Source organism: Sciurus vulgaris (assembly GCF_902686455.1).
Source record: "Sciurus vulgaris genome assembly, chromosome: X".
NCBI lineage: Eukaryota > Metazoa > Chordata > Mammalia > Rodentia > Sciuridae > Sciurus > Sciurus vulgaris.
Window position 1 is genome coordinate 66364495 of NC_136471.1, and position 17650 is coordinate 66382144.

The window sequence follows — 17650 nt, forward strand, 5'->3', positions numbered from 1 at the left end:
GAGACTCAAAAAGATATATATATGTATGTATGTATGTATGTATATATATATGTATAATATAATTTTTTAAGATCAAAGAGTAAGAGTAAGTGGAAGAGTTAGTTTTCTGAATTGGAAGCACCAGTCACTTGTTTTCAATCTTTTTTTAAAAAATTCATACTCGATTTTCATAAGCATAAGTACTTTGCCCCCTACCGTGACTCTAATATGCTTCCTGACACTGAAAATCAGTACATTAAATTATTTTCTAATTTTATACCCATCTACATTTTTGGTGTTATGGTATTATTATGTAATTAGATACCAAAGTGCCTGTTGAATCATCAAAGAAAGATTAATTAATATTAATATTCATTATAGTTTTACTGATAAGTGTAACTGGAATATTAATTTAATCAGAACATGCTATTCCCTGACCTATCTAAGTGAGTATTTGGACAGTCCCAGCTACCTGATTGAATAAAAATAAAATTCAATACAAGTTTTCCCAATGGAGTAATTTGAAAAATAATATAGCATCAATTAATACTACAAATTCTAGGGTTTAAATTATATTGTGAAAAAAATGCATTGAGTTCTAAAATGTGTTTTCTGTTGCTTTTTATTATTGATTAGTGTTATTTATTCTCAGTGGTTAGTTTTTATATGTTTATGTGTTTTAGGAATGCTATCCTCAGGTTCAATGTCATCATCATATCATACAACAGCCTCAGATCATCCACTCTCCACACTGTCAACAATCCCATTCTAGCCAACAAATACATAGCATCACAGGAAGTGATTCAACTTCTACAAACATTGGAAATGAGCTGTGTCATGGTGGAGCAAACCAGATACATGAGCAGGTAAAATCAATCAGCTGATTCCTTTTCAAATGGAAATAACATCCTTGGATACTTCTCACACCATTATATAAGTACTCACATTAAATTTTCATCAAAAAATTGAGTTTTACCACTGTCATTTGTGTATTGTTACAAATTTTTAAAAACCAATTATCCCATCTCTCAAAGACAGAACAATTCAGGTTCTTTAATACATTAAATCTATGACTTAAATTATGACTCAAATAATACGTAATTTCTCGCTGATCCTTCTAAAATAAGTCCAGTTGTTATGCAACATTAAATAATCTTCATGAGATATATGGCGTTTAAATGAACAACAAATTAGAAATATTATTTAAGATGATTATAATGGTTACATTTCACAAGCTAATTACTTCCTATATGTGTTATTTGAAACTATTGTACTAATCCAAATAAAAATATGTTTATATTTCTTTGTATATTAAAACAAAATAGAAACCACACTTAGTAGCTAAAGAAATATCTCTTGGGATGACATCCTCAGTGACTAATTTATGTTTAGAAGACTGGAATCTTTTAAACATCTGTTATACACGTGTTAAAAGAAAAAAATGATTTTCTTATATCTGGTAAACCAATAATCACAACTGGAACAATGGCGAATCAGACATCAGGAATCTTTTTTCAGATCTCAAATCAACATCTCATAGGCAACTATTACTAGAAGACAAAAGAATAAGAAAGAATAAATAAGGAACCTGCCAATATAAGATTTTGGATTGTTTTAAATATATGTGAGATCATTTCTAAAGATTGAATTTTGAAATAAATACTATTGGACAAAAAAAAAACTATAAATGATTTTAAAAATCTATATTTTCCTAATCTGAGAAAACCCTAAAATTGCCTTTCCTCTGAATGTCTGCACAAAAATATTACTCTAAACCACAATCCAAAGGCCATTGAATTTCTTTTATTATATGGATTAATAATGACTATAAAAGTGTTATTAGGTTAAATAATTTGAAATTGTCATTTAAACAGGTCACATTGGTCAAATGTCAGTAATATCATACAGTTCAATCTAATCCTGATTTTGACTAAGTTTCCTCTAATAGAGGAAAGTAGAAAACACAAAAAATATAATGCAAAGCAAAGTCTTGTGTACCATTAAAGATAAACAAACAAAATGCATTGGGAAGACAAGGGAGAAGAAATTAATTTCAGCTGGGAGATCAAGGAAGCGATTGAGAAGGTGGTAATTTACCAGGACTTTGAAAAATAGGCAGAATTTCCATCAAGTAGCACTGTGGTATTGCACAAAGATAATAACCAAGGAGATGAGAATCATATAAATTAAGTTAAAGACTTATGGAAATACATTTTATGTTTCAGGAATAGTGTTTTGTTATGTATGGAATAGAAGATATGTGATAAGGAGATACAAGGGTATAGTGTTACCATATTGAGTTAAAGCCAGATTGTGAGGTTCTTAAGTGTAAAATTACAAATTTTGGACTTTCTTTAGTAGGCAATGGAGAGTGAGTGTTATGGTTTGGATGTGAGGTATCCCACAAAAGCTCATGTGTAGACAATGCAAGAAGGCTTAAACGTGAAATGATTGGGTTATGAAAGCCTTAACCCAATCAGTGAATTAATTCCCTGATAGGGATTAACTGAGTGGTAACTTAAGGCAGATAGGGTATAGCTGGAATAGGTGGTTTACTAGGGTATATAATTTGTATCTGGCTCTCTCTGCTTCCTAATTGTCATGTCTTGAGAAAATTCCCTTCATCACACTCTTCCCCCATGATGTTCTGCCTGAACTCAAACTCTGAGGACCAGAGCCAGCTGATGATGGACTGAGACCTCAGAAACCGTGAGCCCACAAATTTTTCTTGTTTGGTCATTTGTTTACAACAATGAAAAAGTGACTAAAACAGAAATTTGTACTGAGAAGTAGGATGGTTTCTGTGACTAACCTGACCATGTGGTTCAGAAGCTTTGGAACTTTTTGGAATTTGTAGGAGGAATTTTGGAAAGTTTAGCAATAAAACCTGGAAAAGTGTTAGATTGTTGTAAGAAGAGCTTAATGGAGCTCAGAAGACCAGAATGCTGATACAATATGGAAAATAAAGACAAGGCTCATGAACTTTCAGAGGAAGAGGAGGAGGTCTCTATTGGAAACTGGACTAGAGGCCATTCATGTTACATTCTAGCTAAGAAGTTGTCTGCATTTTGCCTGGTTCCTGAAACTTTCTGTGAGGCTGATTCTGGTGGAAAAAATGTCTAGGCAGTATAGGATTCAGGTGGTGGCATGGATGTTGCAGGCGACTTTTAGCCAAGTTTGTTTTGAAATTCAGGAGTAGAAAGATTAGAAAAATTTGGACTTAAAGGCAGGAATAAAACTGGGGCTAAGGAAGTTGCAGTTGTTAAAGACATGACAGCCACTAAAGAAATGCTAAAGACTTTGTCCAGAGACAATAAGAAAGATGCCCCAAGGGCATTTCAGGAATTGACAAGACCATACCCACAGGCTCAAAGGAGTAAAAATTCCTTTGAGAAGAGACCAGTGGGGCACCATGCTTGCATAGGAGAACCTAGAAGATTGTTTCATCATGCTCTTCCACCTAGGCACTCAGAGGCTGGAATAGCCATCCTCCCTGGAGGGTTGGCTACTGCTAGAGATGGGGCCAGACCTTGGAGTTAAATATGTGGTGCTGGTTCTGCACGAATGCAGGATAATGGCGTTAAGAGGGTCATGACGGCTTCCACCAAGATTCCAAAGGAAGGTCTGGGAAGGCCAGGCAAAGTGCCCCAGGGTCAGAATCACTGCAGGCAGTCCAAGACAGTGATGAATGGAGATGTAAAGAAGATGCTGAAGCTCCAATGGAGCCCCTTGAGATTAATAAATGCCAGTAATGTGGGATCTCTGCTGAGGAAAGCAGCAGGAAACGAGCAAAGACAATCCAACACAGAGGCCACTTTGGCTGTAACCAGCAAAGCAATAGGGGTAGACTAAGCAAGTCCTTTGGAGAGAACATCAGAGTGCCTTTTGCTTCAAATGCCAGATATGGAAATATAGGAGTTGTTTGCCCAGCAGGATTTAGGTCTTCCTTTGATCCCATCCCTTCTTTTTTATTAATTTTTTTGATTTTTATTTTTACAGACTGCATTTTGATTCATTGTACACAAATGGGGTACAACTTTTCATTTCTATGGTTGTACACAATGTAGATTCACACCATTCATGTAATCATACATATACATAGGGTAATACTATCTGTCTAATTCTACTATCTTTCCATCCCCCACCCCCTCCCACCCCATTTTCCTCTACACCATCCAAAGTTCCTTCATTTTCTGCCCACCCCCCGCAACCCCCTCTCATATCATCATTCACTTATCAGAGAAAACATTCGGCCTTTGGGGTTTATGGGCTTGACCTATTTCACTTAGCATGATATTTTCCAGCTTCATCCATTTACCAGCAAATGCCATGATTTTATTCTTCTTTGTGGCTGAGTAATATTCCATTGTGTATATATACCACAATTTCTTTGTCCATTCATCAATTGAAGGGCATCTCATTTGGTTCCACATTCCAGCTATTGTGAATTAAGCTGCTATAAACATTGATGTAGCTGCATCACTGAACTATACTGATTTTAAGTCCTATGGGTATCAAATGAGGAGTGGGATAGCTGGGTCAAAAGGTGGGTCCATTCCAAGTTTTCTGAGGAATCTCCATACTGCTTTCCAGAGTAGTTGCACCGTTTTGCATTTCCACCAGCAATGTATGAGAGTGCCTTTTTCCCCACATCCAAGCCAACACTTATTATTGCTTGTGTTCTTGATAATAGCCATGCTAATTGGAGTTAGATGAAATCTTAGGGTGGTTTTAATTTGTATTTCTCTAATTACTAGGGATGATGAGCACTTTTTCATATATTTGTTGATCACCTGTGTATCTTCTTCTGTGAAGTGTCTGCCCAGTTCCTTAGCCCATTTATTGATTGGTTCTTTGTATTTTTGGTGTAAAGTTTTTAAGTTCTTTATAAACTTTGGAGAGTAGTGCTCTGTCTGAGGTGTGTGTGAAAAAGATTTTCTCCCACTCTGTAGGCTCTCTTTTCATATTACTGATTGTTTCTTTTGCTGAGAAAAAACTTTTTAGCTTGAATCTATCCCATTTATTGATTCTTGCTTTTATTTCTTGCACTATGGGGGTCTTGTCAAGGGATTCTGGTCCTAAGCCAATGTGATAGAGACTTGGGCCTATTTCTTCTATTTGTTGCAGCGTCTCAGGTCTAATTCCCAGATCCTTGATTCATTTTGAGTTGAGTTTTGTGTGGGGAGAGAGATAGGGTTTAATTTCATTTTTCTGCATATGGATTTCCAGTTTTCCCAGCACCATTTGTTGAAGAGGCTATCTTTTCTCCATTGTAAGTTTTTGGCACCTTTGTCTAGTATGAGAAAACTGTACTTATGTGGGTATGTCTCTGTGTCTTCTATCCTGTACCTGTCTATTTTGGTGCTGATACCATGCTGTTTTTTTTTACTATTGCTCTATAGTAGTGTTTAAGGTCTGGTATTGTGATACCTCCTGCATCACTCGTGTTTCCCAGGATTTCTTTGGCTATTCTGGGTCTTTTGTTCTTCCAGATGAATTTCATAATTGCTTTCTCTATTTCTATGAGAAATGTCATTGGGATTTTAGTTGGAATTGTGATAAATCTGTAAAGCACCTTTGGCCCATCCTTTCTTTCTAGGCCCCAATTTTTGTGATGGAAATGGTTACTCTATACCTTTATATATTGATTGCATGCTTGTAAAAACACTTGATTTTTACAGGAACTCAGAATACAAGTTTGCCTTGAGTCTCAGAGGAGACTTTGGACTTGAACTTTGTAGCAATCATGTAACTGTTGAGACTATGGGAACTCTTGGAAATGGACTGAATGTATTCCGCACTGTGAGAAGGTCATGAGCTCTTGGATGCCAGGGTTGGAATGATATGGTTTGGATGTGATGTTTTGAGAGTTCCCCCAAAAGCTCATGTGTGAGATAATGCAAGAAGGCTTAAAGGTGAAATGACTTTGTTATGAAAGCCTTAACACAATCAGTGAATTAATTCCCCAATGGGGATTAACTGAGGGTAACTGAAGGTAGATAGGGTGTGACTGGAGGAGGTGGGTCATTGGGGGTTTGCCTTTGGGGTATATAGTTTGTATCTGGTCAGTGGAGGCTCTCTCTGCTACCTGATTATCAGATCTTGAGCCATTTCCCTCCATCACACTCTTCCACCATGATGTTCTGCTTAACCTCGAGACCTGAGGAATGAGACCTGAGGAATGAGTCTGTCTATGGGCTGAGACCTCTGAAACCATTAGCTCCAAAATAAACTTTGTCCTTCTTAAATTGTTCTTCTTAAGTCTTTTGGTTGCAGATATGAAAAAGCTGACTAATACAGTGAGTGAAGATAATTGAGTAGGAAAATACTCATAGGTATGCTCTAAAAGTTTAATCCTTAGCAGCTTTGTGCAAAATAGACTAGCATATTGATTGCTTTTCTTTCTACAATGATGAAATTAGGAAAGTGTTATTATTGCCCTTATCATTCAGATAAGGAAACTGAGCTCTGAAGAGGTTAAGTTACTTGCAGAGGCTTACATGGTTAGATTATTGTGGGTCCAGGATTCATACATAAGTTAACTAACTCCAGAACCCAATGGTTACCCTACCCCTTGGATTTGAGTCAGTTATATGGAGAGTATTTGAACAATAATGTAAACTTTAATAGAGCACTGTATTGAAAGTGTCTGACAGTAGGGAAATATTAGTGATGTAATAGGAAGTGTACTAGCTTAAGGATAAAAAGATTTGGGTTCCATTTCTAGCTTTGTCCCTTTTAAGCTATGTGATCTTCATAATATGAAACCAGTCTAGTATCTTCATTCAAAAAATTGGAGTAATAATGTCTACCTCACAGGGTTGAAATAAAAACTAAATGAAATACATGCTGAAACTTTAGAAACTATAAAGTCCACAACATGAAAAAATGCCATGGAGAGGGCTGGGATGTGACTCAGTTGTAGCATGCTCGCCTAGCATGCATGAGGCCCTGGGTTCGATTCTTAGCACCACATAAAAATAAAATAAAGGTATTAAAAATTAAAATAAAATACGAGCATTTCCTTTTTTAAAATGTCATGGAGAAAGATTTGTGACTAGAATAAAATTTAACATAGAATAATGACAGTAGGAACTGTTTGAGAGATAATTATCACAGATGAAAACAATATCAATGGATTAAGAATTTGTGCCCAGGCCAGGTGTAGTGGCACATGCCTGTAATCCCAGTAGCTCAGGAGGCTGGTTCAAAACCAGTTTCATGAAAAGCAAGACACTAAGCCAATCAGTGAGACCCTGTCTCTAAATAAAATACAAAATACAGCTGGTGATATGGCTCAGTGGTCAAGTGCTCCTGAGTTCAATCCCTGGTTCCCGCTCCCCCCCAAAAAAGAATTTTTGTCCAATGGCAACAGTAATGCTATATATAACTACCTTAGTACATCTAATAATATATTTGATCAGACATTTTATTATGTACTTAGAAAACGGGCAGGATTTAATGACTAATATATCACTTTTTTTTTTTTTTTACAATACTGAGGATTGAACCTATGGACACTCTACCAACTGATCTACACTGAAGCCCTTTTTTATTTAATTTATTTTGAGACAGGATCTTGCTAAGTTGCTGAAACTGTCCTCAAACTTGCCTCAGTCTTCTGAATAATTGGGATTATAGGCATGTGCCACCACACCCAGTTACATCACTTCCTATTTTACTATTCACACTATAGTTTGAGATTTCTCTGTAGTTTTGTTAAAGTTTGAAGGATTTTTGTGTAGATACAGTTTTTTAGTATTTTATTTAGGATAAAGGCAGGATGCATAGGACTGATGAACAAAGGAGTATAGGTGAGTTTTGTAACCCTAGGCTCCTTGGTGTTTACATTTCTGTATAGTTGTGACGATGGGTAGAAGAATCTTTTTAAAGGGTAATAAAGCAGATACAATTTAGGCTCTTTAAAAACTAAAATTTGTCCCATTTCAAAAATTTTTGTTTGAAGTTATATTTTGGAAGTAGCATAAAGTGGTAAGGATTTAGGCTTTCTGTTTAATTATCTGGTTTGATAAAACCTGATTCTGCTGAGCTGCATGGCCTCCTGTAATTAATTGGGTTGAACCTCCATTCCTTCTTCTATACCAGGGCATCATACTTTATTGTACAATATATCCTATAAAAAGATGATTAAATGAGACAAAATATGTAAAATACCTAGCTTAGTGCCAAGCACATAGTAGATGCTCAAATTAATGTTTGAGTCTTGACCTTCTTTCTTCACCAAACTTAGACCCCAGATGTTTCAAGGCATCAGTATAAAGCAGGCATGGTGGTATAAGCCCTTAATTCCAGATACTTGAGAGGTGGTGACAGGAGAATTGCAAGTTCAAGGTTAGCATCAGTAAGTTGGTGAAACCCAGCCTCAAAATGTTAAAAAAATATATAAAAAATTGGTTCATTATAATGCTCTTTGTGTGTGTGTGTGTGTGTTTGTGTGTTGCTAGGGACCAAATCCAGAATCTTTTACATGCTACATGTGTGCTCTATCACTCAGCTGTAGTACTATTTTTAGTATTTTAAAATGCTTGCCCCAAAGGAAAGGGTTTTGAAATATATTTCAGAATCATGTGTCCAAAACCCTGACTTCACAATATTTTTTTATAAAACTAATATATGTATATTTTTCATGGCCCTCCCTCAGGGTAATTTTGGTTTCAAATTCAGAATATCTCTAGCCATGTGCCAGGGGAAATTAATATCATGATGTAATCATCATGCCATTAGCAAGGATAATTTCACAAATATTAATAACAGAAAAGCTCAGCTGAACTCGTTTTATAAGTTGTCATACAGCAGGTGTTTATAAGAATGACCAAATAAATATTTATATTGTGTATATAACTCTCTTGCACTTGGTTTGTGACTTCCAGGAAATATTTAAAGTCACAGGAAGTTGTAAAGAGAACAGTTCTGCCTGCTCAGATAGTGCTGTCTCCAAAGGAAAAATAACTCCAACTTGGGATGTAATATTGTCTTTCTTCCATTTTTTTAAAAAATTTCAATTGTCAAGGTCAGTCTTAGTGTCTTAGTGTCAAATGCATTTTCTGTCAGGTCTTCTTTTCAGGAAGCTTGCTACAAAGTTTATTTTACATAAGTCATTCACTAATGATGGAATTTGGTGGGTGGTTACTTCAATAAACTTAGCATCTTCACTCAATGTGTGGCTCAAGTCCTTCTTCATATTTATTGCTTTCATTCCTATTATTGAAATTGAGTGTCATTTGTGCAAACTTCAATTCCCTGCTATCCATATCAAAAATTTAATTTGTATCTCTTTGGGCGCCATATTTGTCTCCTGCTACCACATGCAACCCCCTGCTATGTTGCACCTTTTTTTTAATGACAATCTCCCCTTTGTTTTATAAAATTGTTACTTATTTAGTATTGTTAGAAATTAGTTTTTATTAACAAAGTAATACACTTACATAGCTTAAAAGTTCAACTAGTACTCAAAAACATAAAATAGAAATTCCCTGTCCAAGCCCTCTTTCCACCCAGATCAGATATCCAGAGGTCAATCATTTTCAATTCTTAGTTTTGTTTTCTGGCATTTACCATTTACCTCCATCTAGCTAAATAGTATGCATATATTTATGATGGTATTTTTTGATTTATCAAATATTCTGTATTTTCTGTTGATAATTCTGGTATACAAAGATTTTGTTAATCTTTCAACCACCTGCTTTCCTCCCTTCCACCCATTCCAAAACAGTTAAATATCCATCTTTCTTTTTTTGCTAAATTAGTGTTCAGTATTTATGTCACTGTTACAATATAAATAGTGTTTACTACTAAACCTGTTGGTGTGTTGTTTCGCTTTTTTTAATTAATATAATTATGATTTTTCTAATGATGCTAATTTCTCAGGCATTACTTATTATTTTCTCAATACAATTTTATACTCAGTCAAATATTCTGGAGTTGTTTTGTTTTGTTTGGTTCTGTTTTGGATACTGGGGATTGAACTCAGGGGCACTCAACCACTGAGTCATATCCCCAGAACTATTTTATATTTTATTTAGAGAAAAGATCTCACTGAGTGGCTTAGTGCCTTGCTTTTACTCTTCTTAAAACTCAGTAATCCACATACACCATCCTTCTTGACTCAAATTACCATTATCTATTGACTTTCTGGTTACTCACACCATCCTTCAAATGTTTCATCAAGCAGCTTACAGTCTTCTCTCCACTTCCTCCATACCCTGTCCTGGAATCATCTATGCGAATTAGACCATCCCTATCAGTGATCCTTCCCACACTCTGTCCTCATAGTTCTTCATCACCTTTAATTTCTTCATTTCTTTGTATTCAGTCTACATAGACTTTGGTCATTCCTTGAATTTATATTATCACTTGAAACTGTTTAACCTGAAGTACTGAATGTCTCTTTCTCTTATCATTACTTTATTACCTCATCTTCTATGCTCTCCTTTCTACTTAACCTGCCTTCATTGAGATTCCAGCCCTCAGTTCCAAGCCAAGTTGGCCACATTGTCAACCAATTCAACAATCCTTTTCCTTGAAGTTGGTTAACTTTTTGTTGCATTCTGTTTTATTGTCTTCACTGTACAGATCTCTTAATTTGAGTAAACTAACATCTACTTTCTCTGTTCTGAGATTTTGACTTCTTTGTGTGATAAAGAAAGTCCCTAAATTAAGCCAATTTAGTCTAGGAAAGATTGTTTCTGTCTTGGTGTCCTCTTTCCATTAATAGACAACTCTTTTAACTAATTCTAAATGGCTTGCTACCAGTATTTAATGTCTAATCCTTTTCTGACCCTCCCTACTTTTACTACAAGTCCCATTACTGCTCTTTCCCAAGTCCCATTACTGGTAGATGACCTTGACTTCTACTAAAATTGGGAAGTGGAGTTCAAGCTTATTGTGTGCCAGAATCAGTTGAAAGGTCTGTTTAGGTAGAGATTGCTGGGGTCTGACAATTTCTATTTCCAATTCCTTAATTATTTGAATTCTACTGGTCCAAAGACCACAATTTATGTTCACTATGTGAATTTCAATGACCTACTTCACTGAAAAAATTTCTCTATTCCTTTAGCATTCTTGATTATTTTGATTCAAGAATTAAGATTACATTTGTTTTCAAGTTAACTCCATTTGCAATCCTATCATTCCATTGACAATATCTCATCTGTTTTTTTTTTTTTACCTCCACAAAATTTACAAAGGAAGAAGGCATGCTCACTTATGCCATGTCCTCACTACCCACACATTCCTTAACAGTTTGTGAATCATATTCTAGCTTTGCTATGTTCCTGAAACTTCTTTTATTGACCTCCAAGTTGCCAAATTCAACTTTCTTTACTGGTTCTCATCTTGTTCCAGTTCTATTGCATATGATACTTTTTTTATCTATTATAGATATTCTTCCATTATACTTTATTGTTGCTTCTAAGTCCTTTTCTGTTTCAGTCAGGCTTTACAGTACTATGACTGAAGTACCTGATAAGAACGATGTAGAGGAAGTTTATTTTGGCTGGTGGTTTCAGAAGTTCAGTCCACTTTGGGCTGACTTCATAATTTTGGGCCCCAGGTGAGATAGAACATCATGGCATAATGGGGTGGCAGAGGAGAGCAACTCAGAACATGGCAACCAGGAAGAAGAGAGAGAGAGAGAGAATACGTGAGAGAGGGAACACTGCTCACTCTGGACAAAATACAAACCCCAGCCACTTCTTCCAGACACACCTTACCTACCTACAGTAACCACTGATTAGGTTATTTTACTCATAATCTAATCATGTTACCTCTGAAAATTCTTGTGTTGCCTCATGCATGAGCTTTAGGGGGACACTTCATATCTCATTCATAACATCTCAAGCTCTTCTCCCTTCACTCACAAAGAGACCTTCCCTAAGGACCCAACTGTGGCCCCTTTCTCCTTCTTCTACCATCTGTCTCTTGACAATATGATATAAAATCTTGACTTCTGCCATACCTCTACATGGACACCTACCAGAATTTCTTCCTCAGCTCTAATATGTCATTTTAATTGCCTGCATGAATCTCTTTTTAACTGACACACAGGGACCTGCAACTGACCATGCCAGATTTTACTGTGTCTCCTCTTTTAATGGTATCTCTAGTTCTCTAATTATCAGACTTAAAATTTAATATCATTTTAACTTTTCCCTCTATTTTGCCACTCCATACCTATTCAGTTGTCATAGTTTAATGATTGTATACGTATCTCCATTTATCTCACTGAAAGTCATCTCTTTCTTAGAATTTTTTTAATATTTGCTAAAAGTTGTCTCAGAATTCTTTTGCCTTTGATTTGAGCCTCTATTTATATTTGTTATCAATTAGTCTATTCCTTACATTAATGCTATTTAGGTTTATAATGTAGCTCTTCTGAAAGACTATAAAAATCATGAAGATATTGAGGAGGCAATAGCTTATTTGATTGTTTCTAGTAGTACTTGGGACAGTGCTTACCAAGTTCTCAGTAAAATGTGTGCTTAATTAAGGAATGACTCATGCCACTGAGACCTTATAAAGCCTATATTTGGTTTGTGGGTATAGATTTTAGCTACAGGTTTAATAAGAAACTAAAATATATGATAAATTACCAGTGCCAGTGTATATGTGCAAGTAAGTATTTCCACTAGACTTGCTTATATAAGCTAAGTGTTTCCATACTTTGAATAAATTATATGCTATGGAATCATAGAACAGAGAAATTATAGAGAAGTAGAAAACAGGAAAAAGTTAACAACAAATGTATTACCAAGCTGTTATGTACTTAAAAAATACATATTAATTTTTTTGATGTATATATTTATGCATTTATACCTCCTTTCTCATTTCAAGGAATTTGGAATGGCTTATGAGAATCAATAAGATGCAATGGAATAAAAAAAGATATAAGTGTCAATGACAGGGTAAATATAATGGAATGATAACACCAGAGGGAAAAGTACACAGAAATTCAGGCCACAGAGTTTTGTCATTAGTAAAACAGAATCAAAACTTTGGCTCTGAGCTTCCCAGAAACGCTTGGGAAAAAAAGAAAAAGCATAATTCTTTATAAAGTTTCCATTGTCCATGAGAGAAAAGCTTTATAAATTATTAATATTCATTTTGTAATATAGTAAAATATTATACATTTAATTTTTCAGTTAGAATAATTTAAGAAGCTACAAATGTTATTATTCACTTATCCATACTCATTATGAAATGACTATGCAAATCAGCAATGTGTTTTTCTAATTGGTTGTGAGTAGAGGAATCACAATATTTTATAATATAATATCAAATTTACGTACACACAAGCGCACACACCAAAATGAAGTCAGAGAAACCTTGATTAGGTTTTACTAAAGTGCATTTAAGTGAGCTTTATTAAAGCAACTTTCCAACCAGTGATTTTCTATCAATTCTACTTAATATGTATTCCCAATTTCATCCTTGATTACAATTTTCTCACTACTTACCTTCCATCATTAGGCTGTTAAAAAGGCTGTCCTTAATATATATTTTGATTAATGAAATAAATTGATGCAGAATCAGCATTATTAATAAATTTATGATGTTGAAAATATTTAATCTATTTATCCAATATATTTTATTAGCACTTACTATATTAAGGCACTATGTAAGGTGATGAAATTTTAGGAAGATACTAAGACAGTATCTCTACTCTCAAGTAGCTAAGAATGTTTAAACATAAACAATATTCTTCTACTCTTTTTATCATAATTCTAATAGAAAATTGTATGCCTTAAATTAAATAAAATCATTATTTTCACAATTAATAATTTACAAAATATTTTACCCCTATTCTTTTATTTATTTATTTTGATGCTGAGGGTTGAACACAGGGTTGCTTTACCACTGAGCTACATTCCCAGCCCTTTTTAAGTTTTTTTAATTATTATTTTTAAAACTTTGAGACATGATCTCACCAAGTTGCTGAACCTGGCCTAAAATTTGTGATCTTCCTGTCTTAGCGTTCTGTGTTACTGGGATTACAAGTGGATGCCACTACTCCCAGCTCCCACTATTTAATTCTATTTGATACTTCCCATAACTTTGTAAAGTAGTCACTAAATTACCTACCTTTTAGAGTTGAGAAAACTAGGTTATGCAATTTACTTAACCCACAACTAGGAAGTATGACTTCAATTTCCGTTTTCTTCATTACCATACTTTGCTTTATAAGTATATCCATATGCAAATTTATATTGGGTGTTTAACAACTTAACTATCACAAGTAAAGAATTCTTTATTTTAGAATTGTGATTATTGTACAGTAAATTCAGTTCATTGATATTTATTTATTTATATTTATGTTAATTTTTTTATTATAAACAAATGGGATACATGTTGTTTCTCTGTACGTGGAGTCAAGGCATACCATTCGTGTAATCATAAATTTACATAGGGTAATGTTGTTTGATTCATTCTGTTATTTTTTTCCTCCCCCCACCCCTCTTTTCCCTCTATACAGTCCTTCCTTCCTCCATTCTTGCCACCCTCCTTAACTCTAACCCTAAACCTAATCCTAACCCTAACGCTAACCCCTCCCACCCCCCCATTATATGTCATGATCCACTTATCAGCGAGATCATTTGTCCTTTGGTTTTTTGAGATTGGCTTATCTTAACATGATATTCTCCAATTTCATCCATTTGCCTGGAAATGCCATGATTTTATTATTCTTTATGGCTGAGTAATATTCCATTGTATACATATATCACAGTTTCATTATTCATTCATCAACTGAAGGGCATCTAGGTTGGTTCCACAATCTGGCTATGGTGAATTGAGCAGCTATGAACATTGATGTGGCTGTATCTCTGTAGTATGCTGATTTTAAGTCCTTTGGGTATAGGCCAAGGAGTGGGATAGCTGGGTCAAATGGTGGTTCCATTCCAAGGTTTCTGAGGACTCTCCATACTGCTTTCCAGAGTGGCTGCACTAATTTGCAACCCCACCAGCAATGTATGAGTGTACCTTTTTCCTCACATCCTCTCCAACACCTATTGTTGCTTATGTTCTTGATAATTGCCATTCTAATTGGGGCGAGGTGGAATCTTAGGGTAGTTTTGATTTGCATTTATCTTAGTACTAGAGATGTTGAACATTTTTTCATATATCTGTTGATTGCTTGTACATCTTCTTCTGTGAAGTGTCTGTTCATTTCCTTAGCCCATTTGTTGATTGGATTATTTGTATTCTTGGTGTAGAGTTTTTTGAGTTCTTTATATATTCTGGAAATTAGTGCTCTATCTGAAGTATGAGTGGCAAAGATATTCTCCCACTCTGTAGGCTCTCTCTTCACATTACTGATAGTTTCCTTTGCTGAGAGAAAGCTTTTTAGTTTGAATCTATCCCAGTTATTGATTCTTACTTTTATTTCTTGTGCTATGGGAGTCCTGTTAAGGAAGTCTGATCCTAAGCCAACAAGGTGAAGATTTGGACCTACATTTTCTTCTATAAGATGCGGGGTCTCTGGTCTGATTCCAAGGTCCCTGATCCATTTTGAGTTGAGTTTTGTGCTGGGTGAGAGATAGGGGTTTAATTTCATTCTGTTGCATATGGATTTCCAGTTTTCCCAGCACCATTTGTTGAAGAGGCTATCTTTTCTCCATTGCATATTTTTGTCCCCTTTGTCTAGTATGAGAAAATTGTATTTATTTGGGTTTGTGTCCATGTCCTCTCTTCTGTACCATTGATCTACCTGTCTATTTTGGTACCAATACCATGCTGTTTTTGTTACTATTGCTTTGTAGTAGAGTTGAAGATCTGGTATTGTGATACCCCTGCTTCGCTCTTTCTGCTGAGGATTGCTTTAGCTATTCTGGGTTTCTTATTTTTGTGTGCTGGCGATATAGCCCATCACGTAGAGTGCCTGCCTTGCATGCTGGAGACCAGGGTTCGAGTCCCCAGCCCTGTTAGATTGTGGAAATAACAAACAAACTAAACCAATTCAGAGGCTCCCGATCTTCAGTCCTCTCCCCTCATTGATGTTTATTGAAAATCAAATATGTACCTTATATTGTATAATAGATAATTTCTTTATTAAATATGTACCCAGATTAAAATAGCATTAAGGATTTTCAGAACATAAAATTCTTATACGTTTTCTCTCTCTAGGTTTGGTTGCTATTTTTGGTACAAAATATGTGCAACCAAATGATGTTGCACTAAAATGCATTTAATTTTCTCAGAGATTAATACCCACTGGATTAAGGATTATTTGAGTCAGTTTGATAGCTATTAAATGTCTAAAATTAAAACAATATTAAATGGTATCCTTATTTATCTATAAATGTCATCATATCCTTATGAGCTTTACTGATTATATAGATATCATTTATACCTTTTAACTTTTTATTAATGTATTTTCATTGTCATGTAGCAGTTCAAAAGTTATTTCTCAATTGAATCTTAGCACAGCCAATCTCATTATTTAACATGTTCATGAGTTTTAGAATGTTAGGTACTTAATGTCTAATCACTTTAACATGATATTTTAAGCACTGTATAATCTGTTAATAGCCCTTCTGAATAGGTGACTTAATAGGTAGACACTAAAGACTGTTCCTGGTGGGAATAAATTGAATTAAGACAATGTGCTCTCATACTGAATTGTGATTTGTTCCTTGGGTGCAAACTAGCCGCCAGAAAAATTCTCACAGGTGTGTGTCATTAAGCTTGAGGGGCACCAGGCAAGAAAAGATAGTTCAGGTGAAATTAGCAGCAATTGTGTTTCTACTATCTTTAGGGTTCTAAAATTACTGTGACTGAACTTTACAAATATGGTTGGTCCAAATCATCATCTTTGAATATCAAAATTGATACAGTGTAGGCCTAGCTAGAAAAGTTTACCTACTATTCCTGGAATCTCATAGTACACAAATATGACACAAAACCCCAAGATAAAATTAGGACAAGAACTTCAAGGCAGTAGTGAGATGAGGTCCGTGATTTCCCTTTGGAAAGTACTTACTTTCTTCAGATATTCTGAAAAGTGACCATTAATCTGGTTATAAATCTTAATGTGGTCGCTTGACTTGGGTTTTCTGGAGTCATTAAAGATTTCTCATCTGCAACCAGAGAAAAGGAACTGGACATCTAGGTATTTATTAGAACAAAGTAGTGATCTGATTGAAGGTATTTTATTGTCACAAGTTCAAGAATCTTTCATAATTTTTTGAAGAAATACCACACATTGGATATCTGGAACAACTGTTCATTAGCAGTCTATATTCCTTTTCTGTTTATATGTGAACAGTTAAAGTTATTTAGAAAGATTGACATTTGGCAGATGAGTAAATATGGAGGGTACTTATATCTCAAGTATCCTATCAACTCAATATCATAAGATACAAAACCTCTATCTACTACATACAGTTCTTCTGGCCCAAAGCATTCATGTTTCCTTGGGAAGCTCCTTATTATGGCTTTCTCAGAGCAAAAAGAAGATGACTTTTAGCCAACTCTAAAAGTTATGCCAGGGCTGGGGTTGTAGCTCAGTGGTAGAGCACTTGCCTAGCAAGTGTGAGGGTTCAATACTCAGCACACATGAAAACAAATAAAAGAATTGTGTCCATCTATTTTTAAAAAGTTTAAATAAAAGCTATGCCAAAACACCCACAATCAATTCCAATAACATTTAGACATT

At 35.0% G+C, this 17650-nt stretch overlaps 1 protein-coding gene across 1 annotated transcript in view; it reads left to right on the forward strand.

Moving 5' to 3' along the window:
* The window catches only part of POF1B (POF1B actin binding protein), a 73176-nt gene that overhangs the window by 29888 nt on the left and 25638 nt on the right, over window positions 1–17650 (forward strand). The window contains exon 6 of the mRNA XM_079123031.1: window positions 663–845. Coding sequence (XP_078979157.1) covers window positions 663–845 — 183 coding nt within the window. The remainder of the gene's footprint in view (window positions 1–662; window positions 846–17650) is intronic.